At 34.2% G+C, this 19,595-nt stretch overlaps 1 protein-coding gene across 12 annotated transcripts in view; it reads left to right on the top strand.

The window, feature by feature from the left end:
- UBE3A (ubiquitin protein ligase E3A) overlaps positions 1-19,595 on the top strand; it is a 97,057-nt gene that overhangs the window by 73,774 nt on the left and 3,688 nt on the right. For 11 of the 12 annotated variants that reach the window (XM_070358147.1, XM_070358153.1, XM_070358150.1 and 8 more), the window contains 5 exons: positions 7,774-7,918; positions 10,605-10,810; positions 11,407-11,571; positions 12,987-13,142; positions 13,238-13,311. In XM_070358147.1, the coding sequence (XP_070214248.1) occupies positions 7,774-7,918; positions 10,605-10,810; positions 11,407-11,571; positions 12,987-13,142; positions 13,238-13,311 (746 nt within the window). The remainder of the gene's footprint in view (positions 1-7,773; positions 7,919-10,604; positions 10,811-11,406; positions 11,572-12,986; positions 13,143-13,237; positions 13,312-19,595) is intronic. The other variant, XR_011461617.1, reaches the window with a different exon arrangement.

Genomic DNA, 19,595 nt, shown 5'->3' with positions numbered 1-19,595 from the left:
TTTGGGGATGTGGGTGAATGTATATGATACTATATAGTATAGGAACGCATTGACTTTTTTTTATTGTAAGTACTATACTTTTGTTGTTGCCCTGTCCAAGTTTATAAATGTTCCACAAAATATTGATTGTCTTGTATCATGGTTAACTCTCTCTTTGAAAAAGAATAAATTTTCTAAATTTGACAACTAACCCCTGAAGTTTTTTCATTCAGAAGAGAAGTGGATGTTTTAGAACACAGAACAAGGGGACTTGGGAGATGCCCGATAATAAGTATGAATGTTAAGTCTTACTGGGGAGAAGTGGTAGGATAATACCACACCATAAAATAGAAGTGGTGTCTAAAAATTCCATCGTGTAAAATTTGTGAGGTAGATGAAGTGACCCAGCCTGGAGCACGCTGCGAGTGAGCGTCCCTGCTGGGTCACCCTGAGTGTCCCTGTAAAGCACTGCTGGGCTGTGAGTTTCCTCCCACTTCAATGTACATACGGACTGTGCAGGGCCTTAGAGTTGGTTGGCACTTGTGGGAAAACAACTATTCCAGGAATCTTACAATTAATGGTGCCTGTATAATCATTCCAGTCTAGGGAGAGGGAGAATGCTGAGAATACATGTACCCTCTTTCAGATAACGTTGCTTTTTGTTCATTCTTTACCTCCACAGAAAGTAAAAATTTACTGTCCTCATTTAAGAATATAAGCCTGGCTAGAAGACAGAATCCAGATGCCAATCACATGTACCAACATTTACATTTGTCAGAGGGTTCTTTATCACAGAGTGTTGTTGTATTTATAATATTAGGTATACCTGGTATTACTAGTTGTATTTCATCAACTTCAAGTAAAATTTAATGGCAACTAAAATTAAGATATAGTCAGTCTTATATACTTATAAAGGAAAAGAGCCCATGGCACAGATAAGTAGAAAGTAATGATACTTATTTCAAAATGTACTTTAGTTTTAGAATTAGATTTGTCTAAAACTGAGAATTTATAAAACTAAATCATTGGGGAGAGTTGTTGGACATCTTGGAAATTTAAAAGGTGTGGAATTCTGTACTTCTCTTTTACTGTTTGTGTGTGTGTGTGTTTTTAATACGAAATATATTTCTAGTGTTGAAGATTCTACATTATTTAAGAAACTCAGGCAGTTTTTCGCCAGAGACAGGAAAGGGCAGTGGTTGCTTGAAGTAATTACCATTGCTGCTTTCTGGTGTCCTTTTAATTTTATTTTAGTGGTTTTGAGCTACATGAATAACTAATAATGTACTATACTTAATAACTGATCTTCAGGCAGCTAGTAACTTATTTTCTATAGTTTAGCAGAATGATAGGATATTGTATAAGGAAGTGATGATGTTTTATAGAAAGCATGTTGAGGTCTGTCTGTGAATTTCCATTGTTAGAAGAGCAAATCCCTAAACTACACGTTTTATCTTTGTCTTTTGGGGTTTGGGATCCTTTGATGTGTTTCCAGCAAAAGCTATACCTGACCTTTGAAATTAACTCTGTAAGACTCAATCCAGAGTTTTAAAAAATTTTCTGCCTTACTAACTGCCCTCTCAGAAATCTATTCTTTCCCTCTGCCCGTGTCCCATTCCCCCGATACTCCAGTAAAGCAAGATGAAGAACCTACAGAAGTTTAGGTGCTTATTGTATACTTATTTTATTCTATTTTAAAAATTAAACCTCCAGAATTTTGAGCAAATAACCGTTTTGGTTTATAAGGACTTCCTTTGAGCAAGTGTTAGGGTAAAGTTAACTATGAGCTTTTAAATTATGCTAACAAATTTTTTTTTCCCCCTTATGTTTGGCTTATTATATCAAAGCTAGTGTTCATTGGGTAACATCTGTACTTGAATATTACCACTTCAGAAACCCTTTATGTGAGGCACTTTGCTAAGCAGTAGAGATGTAAAGATGAATCATGATTGCTGAGGAGCTTAGGGGCACACATTAAACAGATTTTAGTCTCATTTTCTTCCGCTCTTCACTTCTCTCCCTCCCTTCTTTCCATCTTTCGTAACAGTGTGAAAAGATTTTTTTTTATTTTTTAAAGCATCAAAATAGATGATGGTAGTCACATTGATAATCTGCAAATGTTGAGGGAACATTCATAGCAGGTGATACAATAACAAGTAGTGTAAGGTGATCCTCTCAGGGTACACTGTAGAAAATACTGATGGAGTTTCAACATCTCGTTCCCCAAAGATCTACTTTGCCTTTTTTAAGCCTCATCTTTTTATATCACAATTTGATAAGCAAAATAAACCTATTGACCACTATCTTGTGTGCATGTATGCTAAGTTGCTTCAGTTGTGTCTGACTCTTTGTGACCCTATGGACTGTAGCCCACCAGGCTCCTCTGTCCATGGGACTCTCCAGGCTAGAATACTGGAGTAGGTTGCCATGCCCTCCGGGGGATCCTCCTGACCCAGGAATCGAACCTGTGTCTCTTATGTCTCCTGCATTGGTAGGAGACACTTTACCACTGCTAGCACCACCTTGGAAGCCCAACCACTTTCTTACGACCTGCTAATTTTGAACTACAGAGTACGGCCAGGAAAAGAAGACGAGATGAGAAACTTTGTGGTGGGTTCAATATTAATAATTAAATAATTAAGGTTATAGAGTCTTAGACTTTTAAGAGCTAAAAGAAGCCTTAAAACCTGTCTACTCATTAGTTTATAAATGAGGCCTGGAAATTGGTTATACATATATGGCACTCTTGAGTATGTTTTCTGTTGGATCTTATTTGTCAGTTATTCTAAGACTGACTAACTTGAAGGGAGGGGTAGTAACTTCACTTACTGATTACAGACTTTTTATTTTAAAAGAAAAATAGTATTCAGTGGTTTCATGTACTATGTAATTCAAAGCAGAGTAGCAGATTGTTCCCTAATTGGAGTTTTTGGAGGAATGTTTTCGATGACAATAGGAGTATTATTAGTGTTTACAGTATTTTTATCAAACTTAACATATCATTCACTGGTTGTAGGGCACACTGTTATTACCATTAAAAAGAAAAAATGCTGCCAGTTTAGTTTTGAGATGCTATCAATTTTATGTTATATCCTGATTTCAGATACATTAAAGTATAAAAACAGAAAAGCAGATTTTAAGAATCAATGAAATATAATATATCAGTTGTCTTTCCACAAATAGATATCAGGATTGTTTAAGAACTACCCCTACACCCTTAAATTAGTTGAATATTTCTCCCTGGAACTTATTTTCACTATTTTTTGTTGTTCCTTAGGAAAGAGTACAGTGATGATGATGTTTAGTTGCCAAGTCATGTCTTAACTCTTCTGGGACCCCATGGACTGTAGCCCGCCAGGCTCCACAGTCCATGGGATTTCCCAGATAAGAATGGAGTGGGTTATCATTTTCTTCTCCAGGGCATCTTCCTAACCCATGATCAAACCCAGCGTCTCCTGCATTGCAGGCAGATTCTTTACCACTGGGCCACCAGGGAAGTCCCAATACAGTGATAAATAGGCTCAGAACTCAGCTTTCAATTTGAATGAGAAAAGTTCTAATGTGATGAGGTTATTTACAGTATTTTGCTAATAACATTTACCTCTTTGTGCGCCTCACATCTGAACATGAGATGTAGAATTGGATAGGAGAGTCCAAAAAAGATGAAAGTTGATGCAGACAAATGACTGGACTGTCGAGAGATCATGCTCAATCTCTTCTAAAAATCACTCACCCTTTATTTTTTTTGGTTTTTTTCTTTTGACTTGGCTGGTACTATCTAATCTAGTCCCCAGCATTTTCCTTGTTAGACACCGTTAGTTATTGTTGAAACAAAACTTGATTCTTTACTTGTCAACTGACCTACTTTTAGGTAGTCCTTTAGGAGTACTCTGTGGCCCTTTGGTATGCTTGATTATATCTTCTACATTCACTATATTATGCTTAGTGCAGTGGCCATTATAGTTTCTTAAGATTGATTCTAGTTGAAGATCTTTATGCTTGGTTTATGTCCTTTAAGTAGAACAAGAGAATGAAGTAGATCTATGTAGATTCTCAGCACCAAATAGTTTAAAGCAGTGAAACTTGTCAGACTCCTTAGTGTTATGGGAGGAAAAGGAGACTCAGATTCTAACCTATAGAAATTAATGGCAGAATTATAAGTAGAACTAACAGTTCCTGGTCTCACAGGGAGATGTGATTATATTATATTTGGCTCTTACCCAAACATTTATAGTTAAGATAAAGCAACTTCATCTCTATGGAAAAATGAAAAAACTAAATGTGTCTGGATAATCTAAAAATCTTATTATTCCAGTCAAAATTTGATGTGGTAAAGAATATAATGCAAGAGATGCGGGTTTGATCCCTGAGTCAGGAAGATCTTCTAGAAAAGGAAATGGCTACCCACTCTAATATTCTTGCTTGGGAAATCCCATGGACAGAGGAGCCAGGTGGGCTACAGTTCATGGGGTTGCAAAAGAGTTGGATACAACTTAGTAACTAGACAACAAGAAAACCTGTATATAAAAATAAATGAAGGGTGCATATAAATTCTCCTTTTCAGAATGTTCATTGATGTATATTCTTCCAATTTCCAAATATCCTACCTTCAGGATAGCTTTTGATTTAAAAAATTCAATTTTAAATGGTATGTGTCTACTACATTAAGTAATTTACCTTTGCCATTTAGTTCTTAAGTCTTTTGTAATTGAATAATGAATTAGAAGTGCTTATTTTAAGAGAAATGAAAATAAATGCAGTCCCTTAATAATGACCTTTGTCAAAGTAGTTATTGCTGAATTTTATGCTTTTTGTTTTTTACCACAATCAAACATAGTTTTTGTAAAAGATAGACTTCGTGTGATAAATGATACCATATTTTACAGGACCACTTTAGATATCTGATAATCTAAATAATAATAAGAAATTTTCACCCACTAAATTCATTTGCCATCTATTTTTCAAATCCTTCTTTTTATGAATATTTGCACTTGAATGTATCGATTCATAATATATATTTATTGTGATATATACTTAATGTAATGAGAAATACAGAAGTGCATAAAGAAGAGAAAATCACTCAAAATTTTTAAAAAGGTTGTTGCTAGTCATTGAGGAGGAATAGAGCATAATAAAGAGCTTGCTGCCTCAACTAGAATCTCTGTTCTACCACTTACTGCTAACGAGCAAGTTTATGAATCTCATTTCTTCAGGTTATGCATGGGGTTAATAATATTAGCAACCTGACAAGGTTCTTGTGAAAATTAAATAAGTTGATACATGTAAAGTGCCCTGACATATTAAGTGCTGTATGTTGTTTTGTTGTTAAAGCCGTAATAGTTTTGTTCTTTAATGGCTGAGTTAAGTTTTTAGCCAAGCCTGAAAAAAAAATTTTGAGAATTAATAAAATACAAGTAATAATTTTTCAGGGAATTCATGTAAGTGTTTCATATACATTTACTTATTAGTATATTTGTATGCTTATTTTTACAAATAAAACTGAAACAGATAAAGTGACCTTACTTTAAAATTACCATAATAATAGAACATATTGCATTAAATTCTTTTGGCATTCAGGGTGGGAGATGGAGAGTGAAGATTGGTGGAAATGGAGAGACATGTAATATGTTATTAAGTGAAGTTTAATTTGCTTCACTTGTCTATATGAAGTGTCTTGGGTAGAGCTAAGACTGGAAAATAGGGCCCTCAAGTATCAGTCACATTGATAACGGAGTTACCTCTCAGTCACAGATGCTAGTGAGGAAGAGACAGAGGACACATAATTAAATAACAGGTAATTATATTTTTCCACATTGAAATACCTTGTAATTGATAGAAGCCCGTTTGTCTTTGTATTGTAAAGGTGTACATAAACGTTGATATACATTTCTATAACACGTAGGCAGGTGGAGATGAGCAGTGGATTTCATGGCAATATGAAATACTGGCCTGGTGGGTAATCCACATTTGAGCTAAAATGATAATTCTAACTTAGTCCTTGGAATTCTTTATAGCCAGTGACTTGAAACAGATTTCCAACTGGAGCTATTTTTTTCCCCTAAGTTATTTTCAAAATTTGAGACTATGGCTATAAAATGAAGTTGGGAATCTTTTGTTAAAAGAGCAAAATAGTTTTAAAAGTTAACAACATGATGCATTATCTTAAAAATATCACCCGCTCTAGAACTCTTTCTCATGCATTGTTTCTTATTAAGCCTTCACAGCTTTGCAGTAGGAATAGTACTAGCCTGTTCTTTTTTTTCTTTGCAGATGAGGAAACAGGCTTAGCTGAGTTCTTTGCGAAAGTTTAAAGGTTAAAACTTAACATTAAGTGACAGTTGGGACAAATACAGAGTATTTAACTTAATCTTTCCACAACAACACTGTCTCAACAATTAATTATCTTAATGTAACTTGGCATAAAAATGATTTTGCAAGTGTTACAGACCACTGTTGTACAGAATAGACATTCCTTAAAGATTCTAAATTCACAGAATCAGAATCCTGCAGTTGAAGATTTCCAGGAGATCATTTTGGCAGATGTTTTTGATTGCAGCCCCTAAGATATGTTTCACTCCTGTGCATATTTGCCTGTATGTATAATTGAAACAAGTTTCACAGAATAGTGGAAGCCAATACTGTGTAATGCATTCGGATTTTTTTCACTTATTTGGTTTGCATTGAACGTATTGAGCTACCCACTAATGAATTGCAGTTGGCAGCTTGAAAAACATTGACCCAGGGCAACTGACCTGAATCTTGAATTTATGAGATTTTATTTTTTATAGACACATTAGAATGTCCCAAATAGTCATGTTATCTAAACTAATTACTTTAGGGCTGACTATAGTATACTTACTCTGATGATGTTTGCATTGCTCAAAACCATTTTAAAGATTCTTGTTGTAATAGTTGCAAAAATCTGAATACCCTTATTCTGTTTTGGCAAATTTAAAATCACTTTGGCAGATAAGATGGATGATCAGTCAGGCATGCTGTTAGTAAATTTCAGATACATAAGACAAATTGCAATGTAAATGTTTCACATTAGAATATGGTATTGATTTTATGATTAATTTCATAATAACAGAGCAATCACTATTAGTTGATACAAAAGGCATTTGGTAAAGATTTATAGTTGAAGAAATGTTGAAACTAGGATTTGATAACTGTTAGTAAGAAGTTAAGAGTAAGGATATCAGCAAAAATATCCCTCATCTGCTTTTAAAAAAGTGAATATAAAATGTCTCAAATCCATTAAAATGGTAATTTATACTAAAGTATTATTAACAGACCATAAACTGCTTCCCTAAATGTATTTTTCTTGATTGAAATTATTTTATTTATGATTTAATAGATAGACTTAATTCTTGAGTTTCTATTCTAATAAAGAATTACAAGTCAACAGTTTCAAAGTCAACTTCTATGAGCCTTTGTTTCTCCTGAAATAATTTGAGGCATTTTTGCTATCTTGACTTCTTTCCCCATGTCCTAATCTTACAACCCAGGTTTGTTATATACATAATTAACAGGAAATCTAATTCTAATTTCATATCAAATCAGTAGTTAAAAAGTAACCCTTTTAGAATTCTGTGCCAGTTTCTTTTCTATCCTATTTTTCCATTATCTGTAAGACTAAATCTTTGCCTTTACTGGCTTTTTACTAGTTAGCTTCCTGTTTCCATTTAAAATATATCAAAAGCATTATCTTTTATTTGCTCCTGCCCCTACGATTTATTTTGTTTTCATCCTAATACTGTCTTTCATCTTCTTTCCACTTTTTCCACTCACTAGCTAGAGATGATCGCTATGGAAAATCCTGCAGACTTGAAGAAACAGTTGTATGTGGAATTTGAAGGAGAACAAGGAGTTGATGAGGGAGGTGTTTCCAAAGAATTTTTTCAGCTGGTTGTGGAGGAAATCTTCAATCCAGATATTGGTAAATATTTTAGTGATGTGATCATGGTGTCATATCTTTTTGAATTAGAACTTATTTACCTAGGTTTACAAATATTTTCAGTTATGAAGAGCAACAGAAGATTTTGGTATGAATTAACTAGAATCACAGATAATGACTGAATTTGTGGGCTTTTGGGATTGATACTGCATCACTCATTCATTCAAGTTCTTATTTAGATTACTTAGCAACATATTTTAATATAGGAAATTATCTCTTAGGTAAAAGAAATTGAAGACATTTTAGAATGATACATTAGAACAGTTGAAGAAATGTTTTGCTCTTTTTCAGTCTAAAATACTCATTACCCATAGCATTTCTGAGATAAGAGTTTTATAGAATAATGATTTGAAGACTAATGAGAATGTCTCACAAGTGTATCGTGCTCAAAATTTGGGTGTACTGATTGATAGCAAATTAATTTTCTACAGCATTTCTTGGGTTTAATATTATAATATTTTCCCACACTTTTCGGACTCCAGAACCCTTTTTCCATCCCACATCTAGTAGCTTTTGCTTTCCAGAAGAGTTTATATTTGAACATGATTTGGGAGAGATTGATCTATAATATGTCGGTCTGAAAATGAAGAATTTGGGTTTCACTGATAGACAAAATAATTTGGATAATTCTGATCTGATTTAATTTCTACAGTATAAACCTTGGTTACTGGGGTTGCTTACTTTTAAAATCGAATGCATGACAATTAGAGGAAAAGAAGTCCTCTAAAGGTACCATCATAATTGTGAAGAACGTGGCATAGAATAATGCACATCATTTCCTGTTGATTCTCAGTGTGTACACTGAATTGACTTTTCTATATTTGTTGTTAGTCTGCTTATAAATGGAAGTAGACATTTTGACTTCATGACATAAACATAGTTAAGGTAAGACTTAGTATTTTAGTTAATGTTTTTTAATAATCTGAAGACTATGTCATTTATATATAATTTGCTCAAAGTAAACTTAGATGTATAAATCTGTGCTGTTTTTGAGATAGAAAATTAATTTATAAGCTTCATTAAAAACCATGGTGTTTTTGAGATAGAAAATTAATTTAAAAGCTTCATATTTTTGGTGAACTTTAGCTCTAGGTCTTTATGTCTCTAAAAATGTTAAACATTAGTAATAAAGTATATTTATATTATATGCAGAAATACTTTTAAGAAAAAACATACATTAAACAATTTTGCTTGATAGTAAAGCAATTAAAATGATGACAATAGAAATATCAAAAAGGAATATTTTAGAAGAGCCACCCTTTATGGAGCTTTTCTTGTAGGGACCTGAAGATAAATGTACCACGAATGGAATCTCTTGGACTTTTAAGAATATCTTTCAAGCACAAAGATGAGAGTAGTGACCTGTGTAATTTACATTCTCATTAATTTGTAGCTTATAGCTTTTGAGTCCAAGGACATACATTTGTGATATTTCTTCAGATTTATTAATTATAATTATTTTTAACTGTTCTGATCCAGTTAATACCATATTTATAATTAAATGAAGTTTTTAGCACTTCACTAGATGTTGTAATTTCAGCCTGTAAAAAAAAGTTGGATATAAACTGAGATTCAAGTATGAATTAGGTAATTTATAAAATTTTATTTTGTGAACATTAAGTTGCATTAGAAAAATGTCTTAAATTCATGTTTTTAGGATCGAGAGGACCCTTTAAATTTCCCTTTATATTTAACTTCAACTAAATGTGAAAATGAAGAAACATTTTTAAAGCTGTTTAAAAAACTTAAAAACTGGTTGATTTCTTAAAAAAAATGTTGATTTCTAAGATTTATTCTATTGGAACTTCCCCCTCTTTCCTGGATCTAATTCTTAAAATATTTTCATTTAGTTTCATAGTAGCAACTGAAAAACATTTTATAGTAAAATGAAATTGTTAATTCAATTACAGTATCATTTAAGCTTTATCTTAGACATTTCTTTACAAGGAAAGAGATAAGTCTGCCATGGTAATGGCTATTTAGATTCCTATTTTTAAATGAGTGATATAAACAGTGATGACCATGTGAAATTAAGAGAAGACTACAAATTAGTTTTGTTTTACTTTTTGGCTCACAGTTAATGTGTGTATTAAATGGCTTTGGGTTTTGGACATAATCTTAAGTTTATCAAGTTTGCCTGAGTTTAAGTACTCGGTATCTTTGTTACAAAGGTGCTTGAAAAACTTAATGGAACCATTATGCAATTTGGAGGAAAAAAAGACTCTTTCTTAATGAAATTCAAAATTGTTTTTTAAAACAGTATATGTGGATTAAATATGTTTTAATAAGTGAAACATTTTCAATATATTATTCTTTTTTTCTTTTGCATTTTTCAACCATTCAGTGGTGAAAATATGAATGCAAGTTAACTTCTGATTTGTGTTAATAGAAGATTAGAGAACTTGAATTTAATGAACAGTTTTCCTAACTTAGAAAATGCCAACAGAATGGCTTATTACTTTAAATATGTGCTACACAATTTGTAGCATTCATATGTACTTGAACTTTGTTTTAGCAAGTCCTGATGTAACAGAAAAAAGCCCTAATGCAAATAAGTTTACATGTGTAATTATTTTATATTTATTTTTGTATTTTATATGTATAATTATTTGCTCATCTGTCGAATAAACCATGAAAGTAATACATTTAAAAAAATCATTTCTTACAGGTATGTTCACATATGATGAATCTACAAAGTTGTTTTGGTTTAATCCATCCTCTTTTGAAACTGAGGGTCAGTTCACTCTGATTGGCATAGTACTGGGTTTGGCTATTTACAATAACTGTATACTGGATGTACATTTTCCCATGGTTGTCTACAGGAAGCTAATGGGGAAAAAAGGAACTTTTCTTGACTTGGGAGACTCTCATCCTGTAAGTCTTGTCATTTTTTATTCTTTTAGATTTTATTTAAAAACAAATACAGAATTTAATTTATATAAAATTTTTAAAGCTTTGATTTGAAATCTTTGTTAATATTTATACCTAGTAAGATAAACGTATTTTATTATCTATCTGAAATGCCATAAACACTTGAAAACCTGAAGGAGAACTTGTTACAAGCAAGTCAGCTTTGCAAGGTTGATTCTGTAGAAAAGTATTTCTAATTTTTTTTTTTAATGGAATCATGAGATTTCTGGGTTGAGTCAGAGCTGCTTAGTTAGGGGCTCTGGTGGCTGCAGCCAGCCCCGCCTTACCCTTGAGATGCCTCTGAGGGTCTCAATAGAGCACAGTGTGAAGACCCATAGCTAAGTAGCTGGTGTAGGGTTTCTCAGCAGAGAGAGGCGTTACCACTGCTGACTGACCATCTTTCTTTATGTCTGCATAGAAACTACTAGAAGAGGGGTACTGTTTGTGCTTTAGTTCTTACTGTTAGTTTGTTTTTTTAATCTTTTCCCAAGAAGAGTGATACAGATTGTTGTATTTTATAGTTCTGTGGTAGCCTTAATTTTTCCTTTTCTGATTGGTAGGTTCTGTATCAGAGTTTAAAAGACTTACTGGAGTATGAAGGGAATGTGGAAGATGATATGATGATCACTTTCCAGATATCTCAGACAGATCTTTTTGGTAATCCGATGATGTATGATCTAAAGGAAAATGGTGATAAAATTCCAATTACCAATGAAAACAGAAAGGTAATAAATGTTTTTATGTCATCCTTGTCTTTGTCTCTTTAATAACAGAATTTTAAAGCATATATGTGTGCGTTTGTGCGTATACTGCTTCAGTTGTGTCCCATTCTGTGTGACCCTATGGACTGTAGCCCGCCAGGCTCCTCTGTCCAGGGGATTCTCTAGGCAAGAGTACTGGAATGAGTTGCCATACCCTCCTCCAGGGAAAGCACATATGCTTGTGGTTTTTAAAGAAGTTTCTAATGCATCTGTACAAAGAAATCAAGTAACTAAGTTCTTATAAATGAAACAGCCACAGTTGTTTAAACTTTGACTAAAGGCTGGTATGAGAGCATGTGGTTGGGCACTGAACCCCTCCTAGAGAAAGATGCCCCGAGTGGGCGACAGTGCACGGCTTGGTGTGGCTCTGGGGTGAAGCAGGAAGAAGGCTGTAGAGGGTAGGAAACAAGGGAGATCCTTATAACCGAATGGCCAATAATTGCTTCTAATGCACACACAGATACACGTGCCTTAAATAAACATCCGAAAAGTACTAAAGAATAAATATTTTAAAGAAATCAGTTTTGTGTTTTCTGTTGACTAGAAAAGTATGCATCTGGAAACGGGAATAACCCAGAATATAATCCAGGGGAATTATGATATATATAAAACCTTTAAGAAGAATGTTTATATTAATACAATGTTTGATAAAATATATTAATTAAGTTGGGATACAGAGTATATCTTCCTTTTTTTATTTGATACAATAGCTTGCTCACCAAGTGAAACACCGATATTTTTGTTGAAACAGATAACAGTAGGCAGCTTCCCAAATATTCTAGAATAGGAAACATGAAAGACTACCTTGTTTGCTCATTTCCAGTACATTGCACTCTATTAAAAATGTCAGCTTTTATAAATTGATGTATAAATGGTTTAAATGTTTTTGCATTTGCATAACCTAATTGAGAGAACTTTAAAATTGTATCAAGGCCCAGCTTTTATATTCAGTTTTGTTTAATATCGAAGTTGAAACTTATGTGTACATGGCCTCTTTGGTGGCTCAGAGTGTAAAGAATCTGCCTGCATTGCGGGAGACCTAGGTTCAGTCCCTGGGTCAGGAAGATCCCCTGGAAAAGGGAATGGTGACCCACTCCAGTATTCCTGCCTGGAGAATCCAGTGGACAGAGGAGCCTGGCCAGGTACAGTCCATGGGATCACAAAGAGTTGAACATGACTGAGTGACTAACACAATGTCTATCATAGAGAGCTGTGAAATTGTTAAAGGTATTTTCATTTGTGTGTGTAAAGTTTGAATTTTTAAAAACATTCTTGATTGTGTTTTTTGGGGGGAAAATAAAAACATCGTGCAGTCCAGTAGCTTGTATTTTGTTGTATTACGCATCATAAGACATTCTTGTGGTTAATGTTTTCTGCAGGAATTTGTCAATCTGTATTCTGACTACATTCTCAATAAATCAGTAGAAAAACAGTTCAAGGCTTTTCGGAGAGGTTTTCATATGGTGACCAATGAATCTCCTTTAAAGTACTTATTCAGACCAGAGGAAATTGAATTGCTTATATGTGGAAGCCGGGTAAGAAAGCAAGGGTTTCCAGAAATACCTTCTGTTGATCTATTGTTTGTAATGGTGTGGTGTAGATGTTAAGACGTGTTTTCTTGAATTTGCAGAATCTAGATTTCCAAGCACTAGAAGAAACTACAGAATATGACGGTGGCTATACCAGGGACTCTGTTGTGATTAGGTGAGGTTCTTAATTCTTAAAAGGAAGAATTAAAATTCACCAAAGGGATGTAGGCTTTATGCTTTAGACCTTTGCCTCCAGGTTTTATTTCCCAAATAAGCAAACTCACAAATTGTCAATGTATAACATTAAACATATATTTATAATATAATCACCCAATTCCTATTGTTAATCTTGTGACTTATTTCCTGAATAATGTTTTATGTAAGTGGCATGTTTTCTTCTGCATTGAGGGTATAAAGTATCTAATATTCCTAGTAATTCTAATTACAGTGTGCTTAGTGCCAGTTAGATGATGATGAAAATAGAACTACCTCTTCTGAATATTTCTCCTTTCTCTTGAACTCTGGGGACTGTTACTTACCTACCCTATATGAGGCACCTTTTGTGTGAAATGGTATATTCTTTGATTTAATCTTTATTACATAGCAAGGTACATACTAGAATTTTTATTCTGTTTTCAAGACCTTGGCTCCAAATTCTCACAGGAAGGAGAGATTCCTAGTCTTAACTGTTCTCAAGGAGTTGCTCTTGCTATGTACCGTCTGCTTCTCTTTGCTACTGTCCAGTCCTGAGAGACACAGGCTTTTTCCTCTCCTGGTGAGATGGGGTAAAAAGAGACAAATGCCCTTTTGGCTGTCACTGGTAGAATGAGGTGAGGAAGCATTCCTGGAGGTTGTCTCTGAAGGTTATCACTCTAAGAATCAAGTATAAGAAGTCTGTAATGAGTATCACTTGTATCAAGAAATGAATGTTTTATGTTCTTTTATTTTCCTTTGTTTTATTCTTCACTTTGGTTTGTGTGAGGTTATTGATACATTTCCTCTGTTTAGCATACCTTTGGTCATTCCTAGTGGCAGTGTTGGAAGTTATTTACTTGTAGCAATTACTGTTCTGCTATTTACTTGAAGTTCAAAGGTGACCCATAAAAGAGTTGAAACAGCATGGATAAAAACAACAAAGGGTAACCTCACTTGTGAGTATTAGCACAGCACTATCTCTGTTAGTGATAGTATTGATCACAGATAGTTATGACTGTGGTGTCTTAATGTTTCTCTGAGAATAGTTGAAGGTATCTTGTGCTGCTCTTTATGGAGAAATGACTTTTTAAGTTAAGGTCTTAATTTTATTTCTTTTAGAATAACATAATTCCTACTTGATATATTATCTTAACATCATATGTGAATGTTTTTAAATTTTTTTTATTGAGTTATAGTTGATTTGCAATATTGTGTTAGTTTCAGGTATACAGCATATTGGTTTTTTGCAGATTATATTTCATTATATGTTATTGTAAGACTGGGTATAATTGCCCGTGCAGTCCTTGTTGCTTATCTAGTTTACATGTAGTTGTTTGTAGTTAATCCCATACTCCTAATTTGGCTCCCCTTCCCTATCCCTCCACCATTATATAAGGTCTCTCTTTATGTCTTGTAATTTTCTTTGCTCTGAATATGATATGATGTAACCATTCCTGATTTGTTTTGCTTTGCTGTTTGTTAGCATGATGTATCTTTTTTTTTTTTCTTTCAACCTATCGATGTTCTGAATTTGAAATGAGTTTCTTACAAATAGCTGAGTCATGTTTTTTTACTCTGTCAGTCTTTGCCTTTAATTGTTGTATTTAGACCATTTGTATTGAGGGTAATTATTGATACGGTAGGACTCAAGTCTGCTATTTTATTTGTTTTCTGTTTCTTTGCTCCTCATAGTTCCTTGTTGTCTTTTTGCTTTCTGTGAGTTACTTAGTTACTTGAACATTTTTAAGGATTTCTTCTTGATTTTGGTATTCTGTTTTTGTGTGTGTTGCTTAGTATAGTGTTCTTGGTGGTTGCTGTTGGTATTTGTATCAACATTTCTTCCAGTGAGGTATGGAAACCTTGTTTCCATTTGAGTCTCTTACTTTCCCCACATTTAAATACAATTGTCTTGAGTATTAGTGATGTTGTAATTTTTGTATCAGTCATCAAATCTGATTTATAAAATTCATGAGGAGAATTATAGTCTGTTGTATGTCCCTTCGTTTCTGCTCTTTCTGTTCCGTCTGCCTCAGAATCCATCTTTTATCACTTCCTTTAGTTAGTATTCAAAGGCAGATCTGCTAATGACTAATTCTTTTAGTTTTCCTTTGTCAGGGTGATTTCCACTTTATTTCTGAACAGTTTTGTTTATACTGTTTGAAGTTTCTTAACTTCTTAAATCTGTGTGTTTCTGTCTTGGAGTGTTCTTTGCCATTATTTCTCGAAATGCTTTCTCAGTCGCACTCTCTTTTTCCTTTCTTTCTATGCCTCTGATGACACCAGTGTTCAGTCATTTGTCACTGTCCTGTGTGCACCTAAGGCTCTTAGTTCTTTCAGTCTGTATTCTTATTTGCTTGGGTTTTGATCCTCGGTCATCTTGACTCTACTATTGAATCCATCTAGTATTTTTCTCTTACTTTGTGTTTTTCAGTTCTGTAGTTTGCATTTGGCTCTTTTTTTAATTGTAATTTAAATATTTTGCTAAGACTTAGTTTCTGATGTTTCAGTTTTGAAACACTAGAACTTATAATTGCTTATAGAATAATTTTTATGATGACCTCATCAAAATCCTAGTCAGTTGCAGTATGTTGTTCATCCTAGTGTTTGACATTGGTTGATTTTCTTTCTTTCATGTGATTTTCATAGTTCTTGGCTTGACAGGTGATTCTGGATTGTATGCTGGATATTTTGGCTGTTTTATTAGGAGACCCTGGGTCCTATTTACATCTTTTTACTTTAGTAGTAAAAAATGTATGGGTCAATACTGTCGTGTTGTGTAGATAGGCACAGTAGTTACTTCCAGCTCTTTGCTGTTAGAAGTCACAGTGGATTATTTCACTAACAGATTATTCCATACATAACATCAAACATCATCAAATTGGGAATTGCTGCTAAAAGTGGGATTGTTGAACTAAATGGTAGATATGTATGTAATCTTGTTGGCAAGATTCTCCACAGAAATTGTGACATTTTGCACTCCCACCAGTATATACATGCATATCTCATTTCCTACAATTTTCCCAACCCAGTGTGTTCTTCAGTTCAGCTGTTTGCCTGTTAGTTGAGAAATGGCATTGTGACATAGAAAATGTCACAATTTCTGTGGAGAATTTGGCAATATTTAGCAGAATATTTAACTCGGGCCATTTTTTTTGTCAGCTGCTTTCATCCCTTTACAGTCAGAGGCTAATTTCAAGGGATACTTCTGTTTCCCAGGGTGCCTCCTGCCCCTGCCAGGCATGATGTCTTTTTGAGATTGCCATTTTTTGTCCAAGATGCTGTCCTGTTCCCAGTGCTCTTACCTGCCCTTTTGGGGTGACCCTCAGCCCATGTTGTTCTGCATACCCCACTTTTCCACATAGCTCTTCCTGGACTCTGCTAGTGTGGGCTCAGGTGTATATGAACAGTTTTGATGTAGAACATAACACTTACAGGAAGAGAAGAATTTTGCTTAGTATTTTCATTATAAAAACTGATAGTAACCCTAATGTTTTAAGTTGTAATTTTTTAGGAAGAACCAAAGGGACAGCTGAATTTGTCTTGACGACCACTGCTGGTCTGCTACTTTAGGATCTGCGTCCTCTATTCAAGGGCACCTGTTGGTCTGCCTCAAGGGCACCTGTTGGTCTGCCTCTTCAGATGTAGTGATGCATTTAGGCTTTAGAACACTCCTGAGGAGTGAGGAGGTTTTTTGTCCTGACAGAGGGCTCTGGGTTACTGCATGCTTGCTTTTCCTTGCCAGCCACCCAAAAAGGAATAACCTAGACTGTGGTGTGGTCTGTTTCCTTCCTAATGGAGAGATGTGCTGGCATGTTCCATGCTCAGTTTCCTGTTGTATTTTTTTAGTTGTTTTCTCTAGATGGCTGGGAGGTTTTTAAGAACTAAAGGGTGGGGAGGATATTAGAATGTCAGGGAAGAGAAATGGCAAGACTTTGAAGAGCGCCAAGAATTCTAATAAAGCTGCTAATCTATGTTAGAAATAATGGCATTGCACCAACAGAAATACCAACATTTTTGTAAGAGAAATTGTATACTGGAATACTAGGGTATCAAAAACTAGAATTGTAACTGTGTGTAGGAAGTGTGACATTTTCTGTCAAGATTCTGGAAAGCACTTTCAAATAAATATTAAAATGCATTCCTCAGAAAACTACTAGAGTTCATCAGTGAATTTGGTAAAGTTGCAGGATACAAAATTAATATACAAAAATCTTTTGCATTTTTATATATAAACAATGAAAGACAAGAAAGACAGATTAATGAAATAATCACTTTTACTGTTGCATCGGAAAGAGTAACATGCCTAGTACTAAACCTATCTAAGGAGACACCTATACTCTAAAAACTGTAAGATCCTGATGAAAGAAATTGAAGATGACACAAACAGGTAGGAATACTACATTCTTAGACTGAAAGATTCAGTGTTGTCAAAATAACTATATTACCCAAGGTAATCTACAGATGCGATGCAGTCCTACTTATCAGATTACTAGTGGCATTTTTCACAGAACTAGAACAAAAATTTTTAACTTTGTATGGAAACACAAGAGACCCCGAATAGCCAAAGCGGTCCTGAGAAACAAAACTGCAGCTGAAGGAATCAGGCTTCCTGATCTCAGACTGTACTCCAAAGCTTTAGTACTCATAACGGTTGGTATTGAGACAGAAACAGAAATACAGGTCAATGAAGCAGAAAGCCCAGAGACACCTGCGGTCGGTTAATCTGTGTCAGAGGGGCAGGAGTGTAATGCAGAAAAGACGGTCTCTTCAATAAGTGGTACTGGGAGAATGGGACAGCTACGTGTAAAAGAATGAGATTAGAATATTCTCTAACTATACACAAAAATAAACTCAAAGTAGATTAAAGACTTAAGATATGTACTATAAAAATCTTAGAGGAAAACATAAGCAGAACACTCTTTGACATAACTTTTAGCAATATCTTTTTGAGATAATGAAAATAAAACCAAAAAGCAGCAAATGAGACTTAATTAAACCTAAAAAAAGCTTTCCTCAGCAAAGGAAACCATAGGCAAAACAAAAAGACAACCCACATAATGGGAGAAAATATTTGCAAATAGAAAAGACTATTAAAGGGTTAATCTACAAAATATCCAAACAGCTCATGCAGCTCAATATCAAAAAAGCAAACAGTCTAATCAAAAAATGGACAGAACCTGAATAGACATTTCTCCAAAGAAGACATACAGATGGTCAAAAATCACATGACACATGGTCAACATCACTAATTATTAGAGAAGTGCAAATCTGAACTACAATGAGGTATCACATCACACAGAGTGGCAATCATCAAAAAATCTACAAAAGATAAATGCTAGGAGAGTATGTGGAGAAAAAGGAATCCTCCTACACTATTAATAGGAATGTAAACGGTTATAGCCCCTTTGGAGGATAGTATGGAGGTTCCTTAAAAAACTAAAAGAGCTACCATATGATCCAGTAATCACACTCCTGGGCATATATCCAGAGATAACCATAATTCAAAAGGATGTGTGCACCACAGTGTTCTTTGCAGCATTATTTACAATAGCCAAGAAATAGAAGCAACCTATATGTCCACTGAGAGAGGAAATGGATAAAGAAGATACGATACAAAAGAATATTACTCAGCCATAAAAAGGATGAAATAATGTCATTTGTAGCAACATGGATGGACCTGGAGATGATCACACTAAGTGAAGTAAATCAGAGAAAGATACATCATACATCATTTATATATGGAATCTAAAAAACAAAGTGATACAAATGAACTTACTTACAAAACAGAAACATACCAAGTGAAACAAACTTAATGGTTACCAAGGGGGAAAGGTGGGGAAGGGATAATTCAGGAGTTTGGGATTGACATACACACACTATGTATTAAAGAGAGAATCAACAGGGACCTACCATATGACACAGGGAACTCCACTCAGTATTTCATAGTATCATGAGAAAAGAATCTGAGAAAGGATGGATCTATGCGTATGTACACCTGAAACTGTATATGTTAAATTTATGGATACTTTATTATTGAAAGTATAGATTTCAGTTGCTCTTTTTCAAGATTGCTCTTAATGAACTTGCATTTTGTTTTTAGAGTAAATTTAACAAGCATCATTATAATGTGACTTCTATCACATAGGTTTTAGGAATGCCAGGGATTAGATTATTCTCAGTATAATTGCATATGATACATATATCAGAATAAGCCCCAACTCCCCTTCCACAGCACACATACTATTGATAAAAGTATTCTCGTTT

Source organism: Bos mutus, chromosome 21 (genome assembly GCF_027580195.1).
Source record: "Bos mutus isolate GX-2022 chromosome 21, NWIPB_WYAK_1.1, whole genome shotgun sequence".
In the NCBI taxonomy this organism is placed as follows: domain Eukaryota; kingdom Metazoa; phylum Chordata; class Mammalia; order Artiodactyla; family Bovidae; genus Bos; species Bos mutus.
This window is presented reverse-complemented; position numbering and strand designations above follow the sequence as displayed.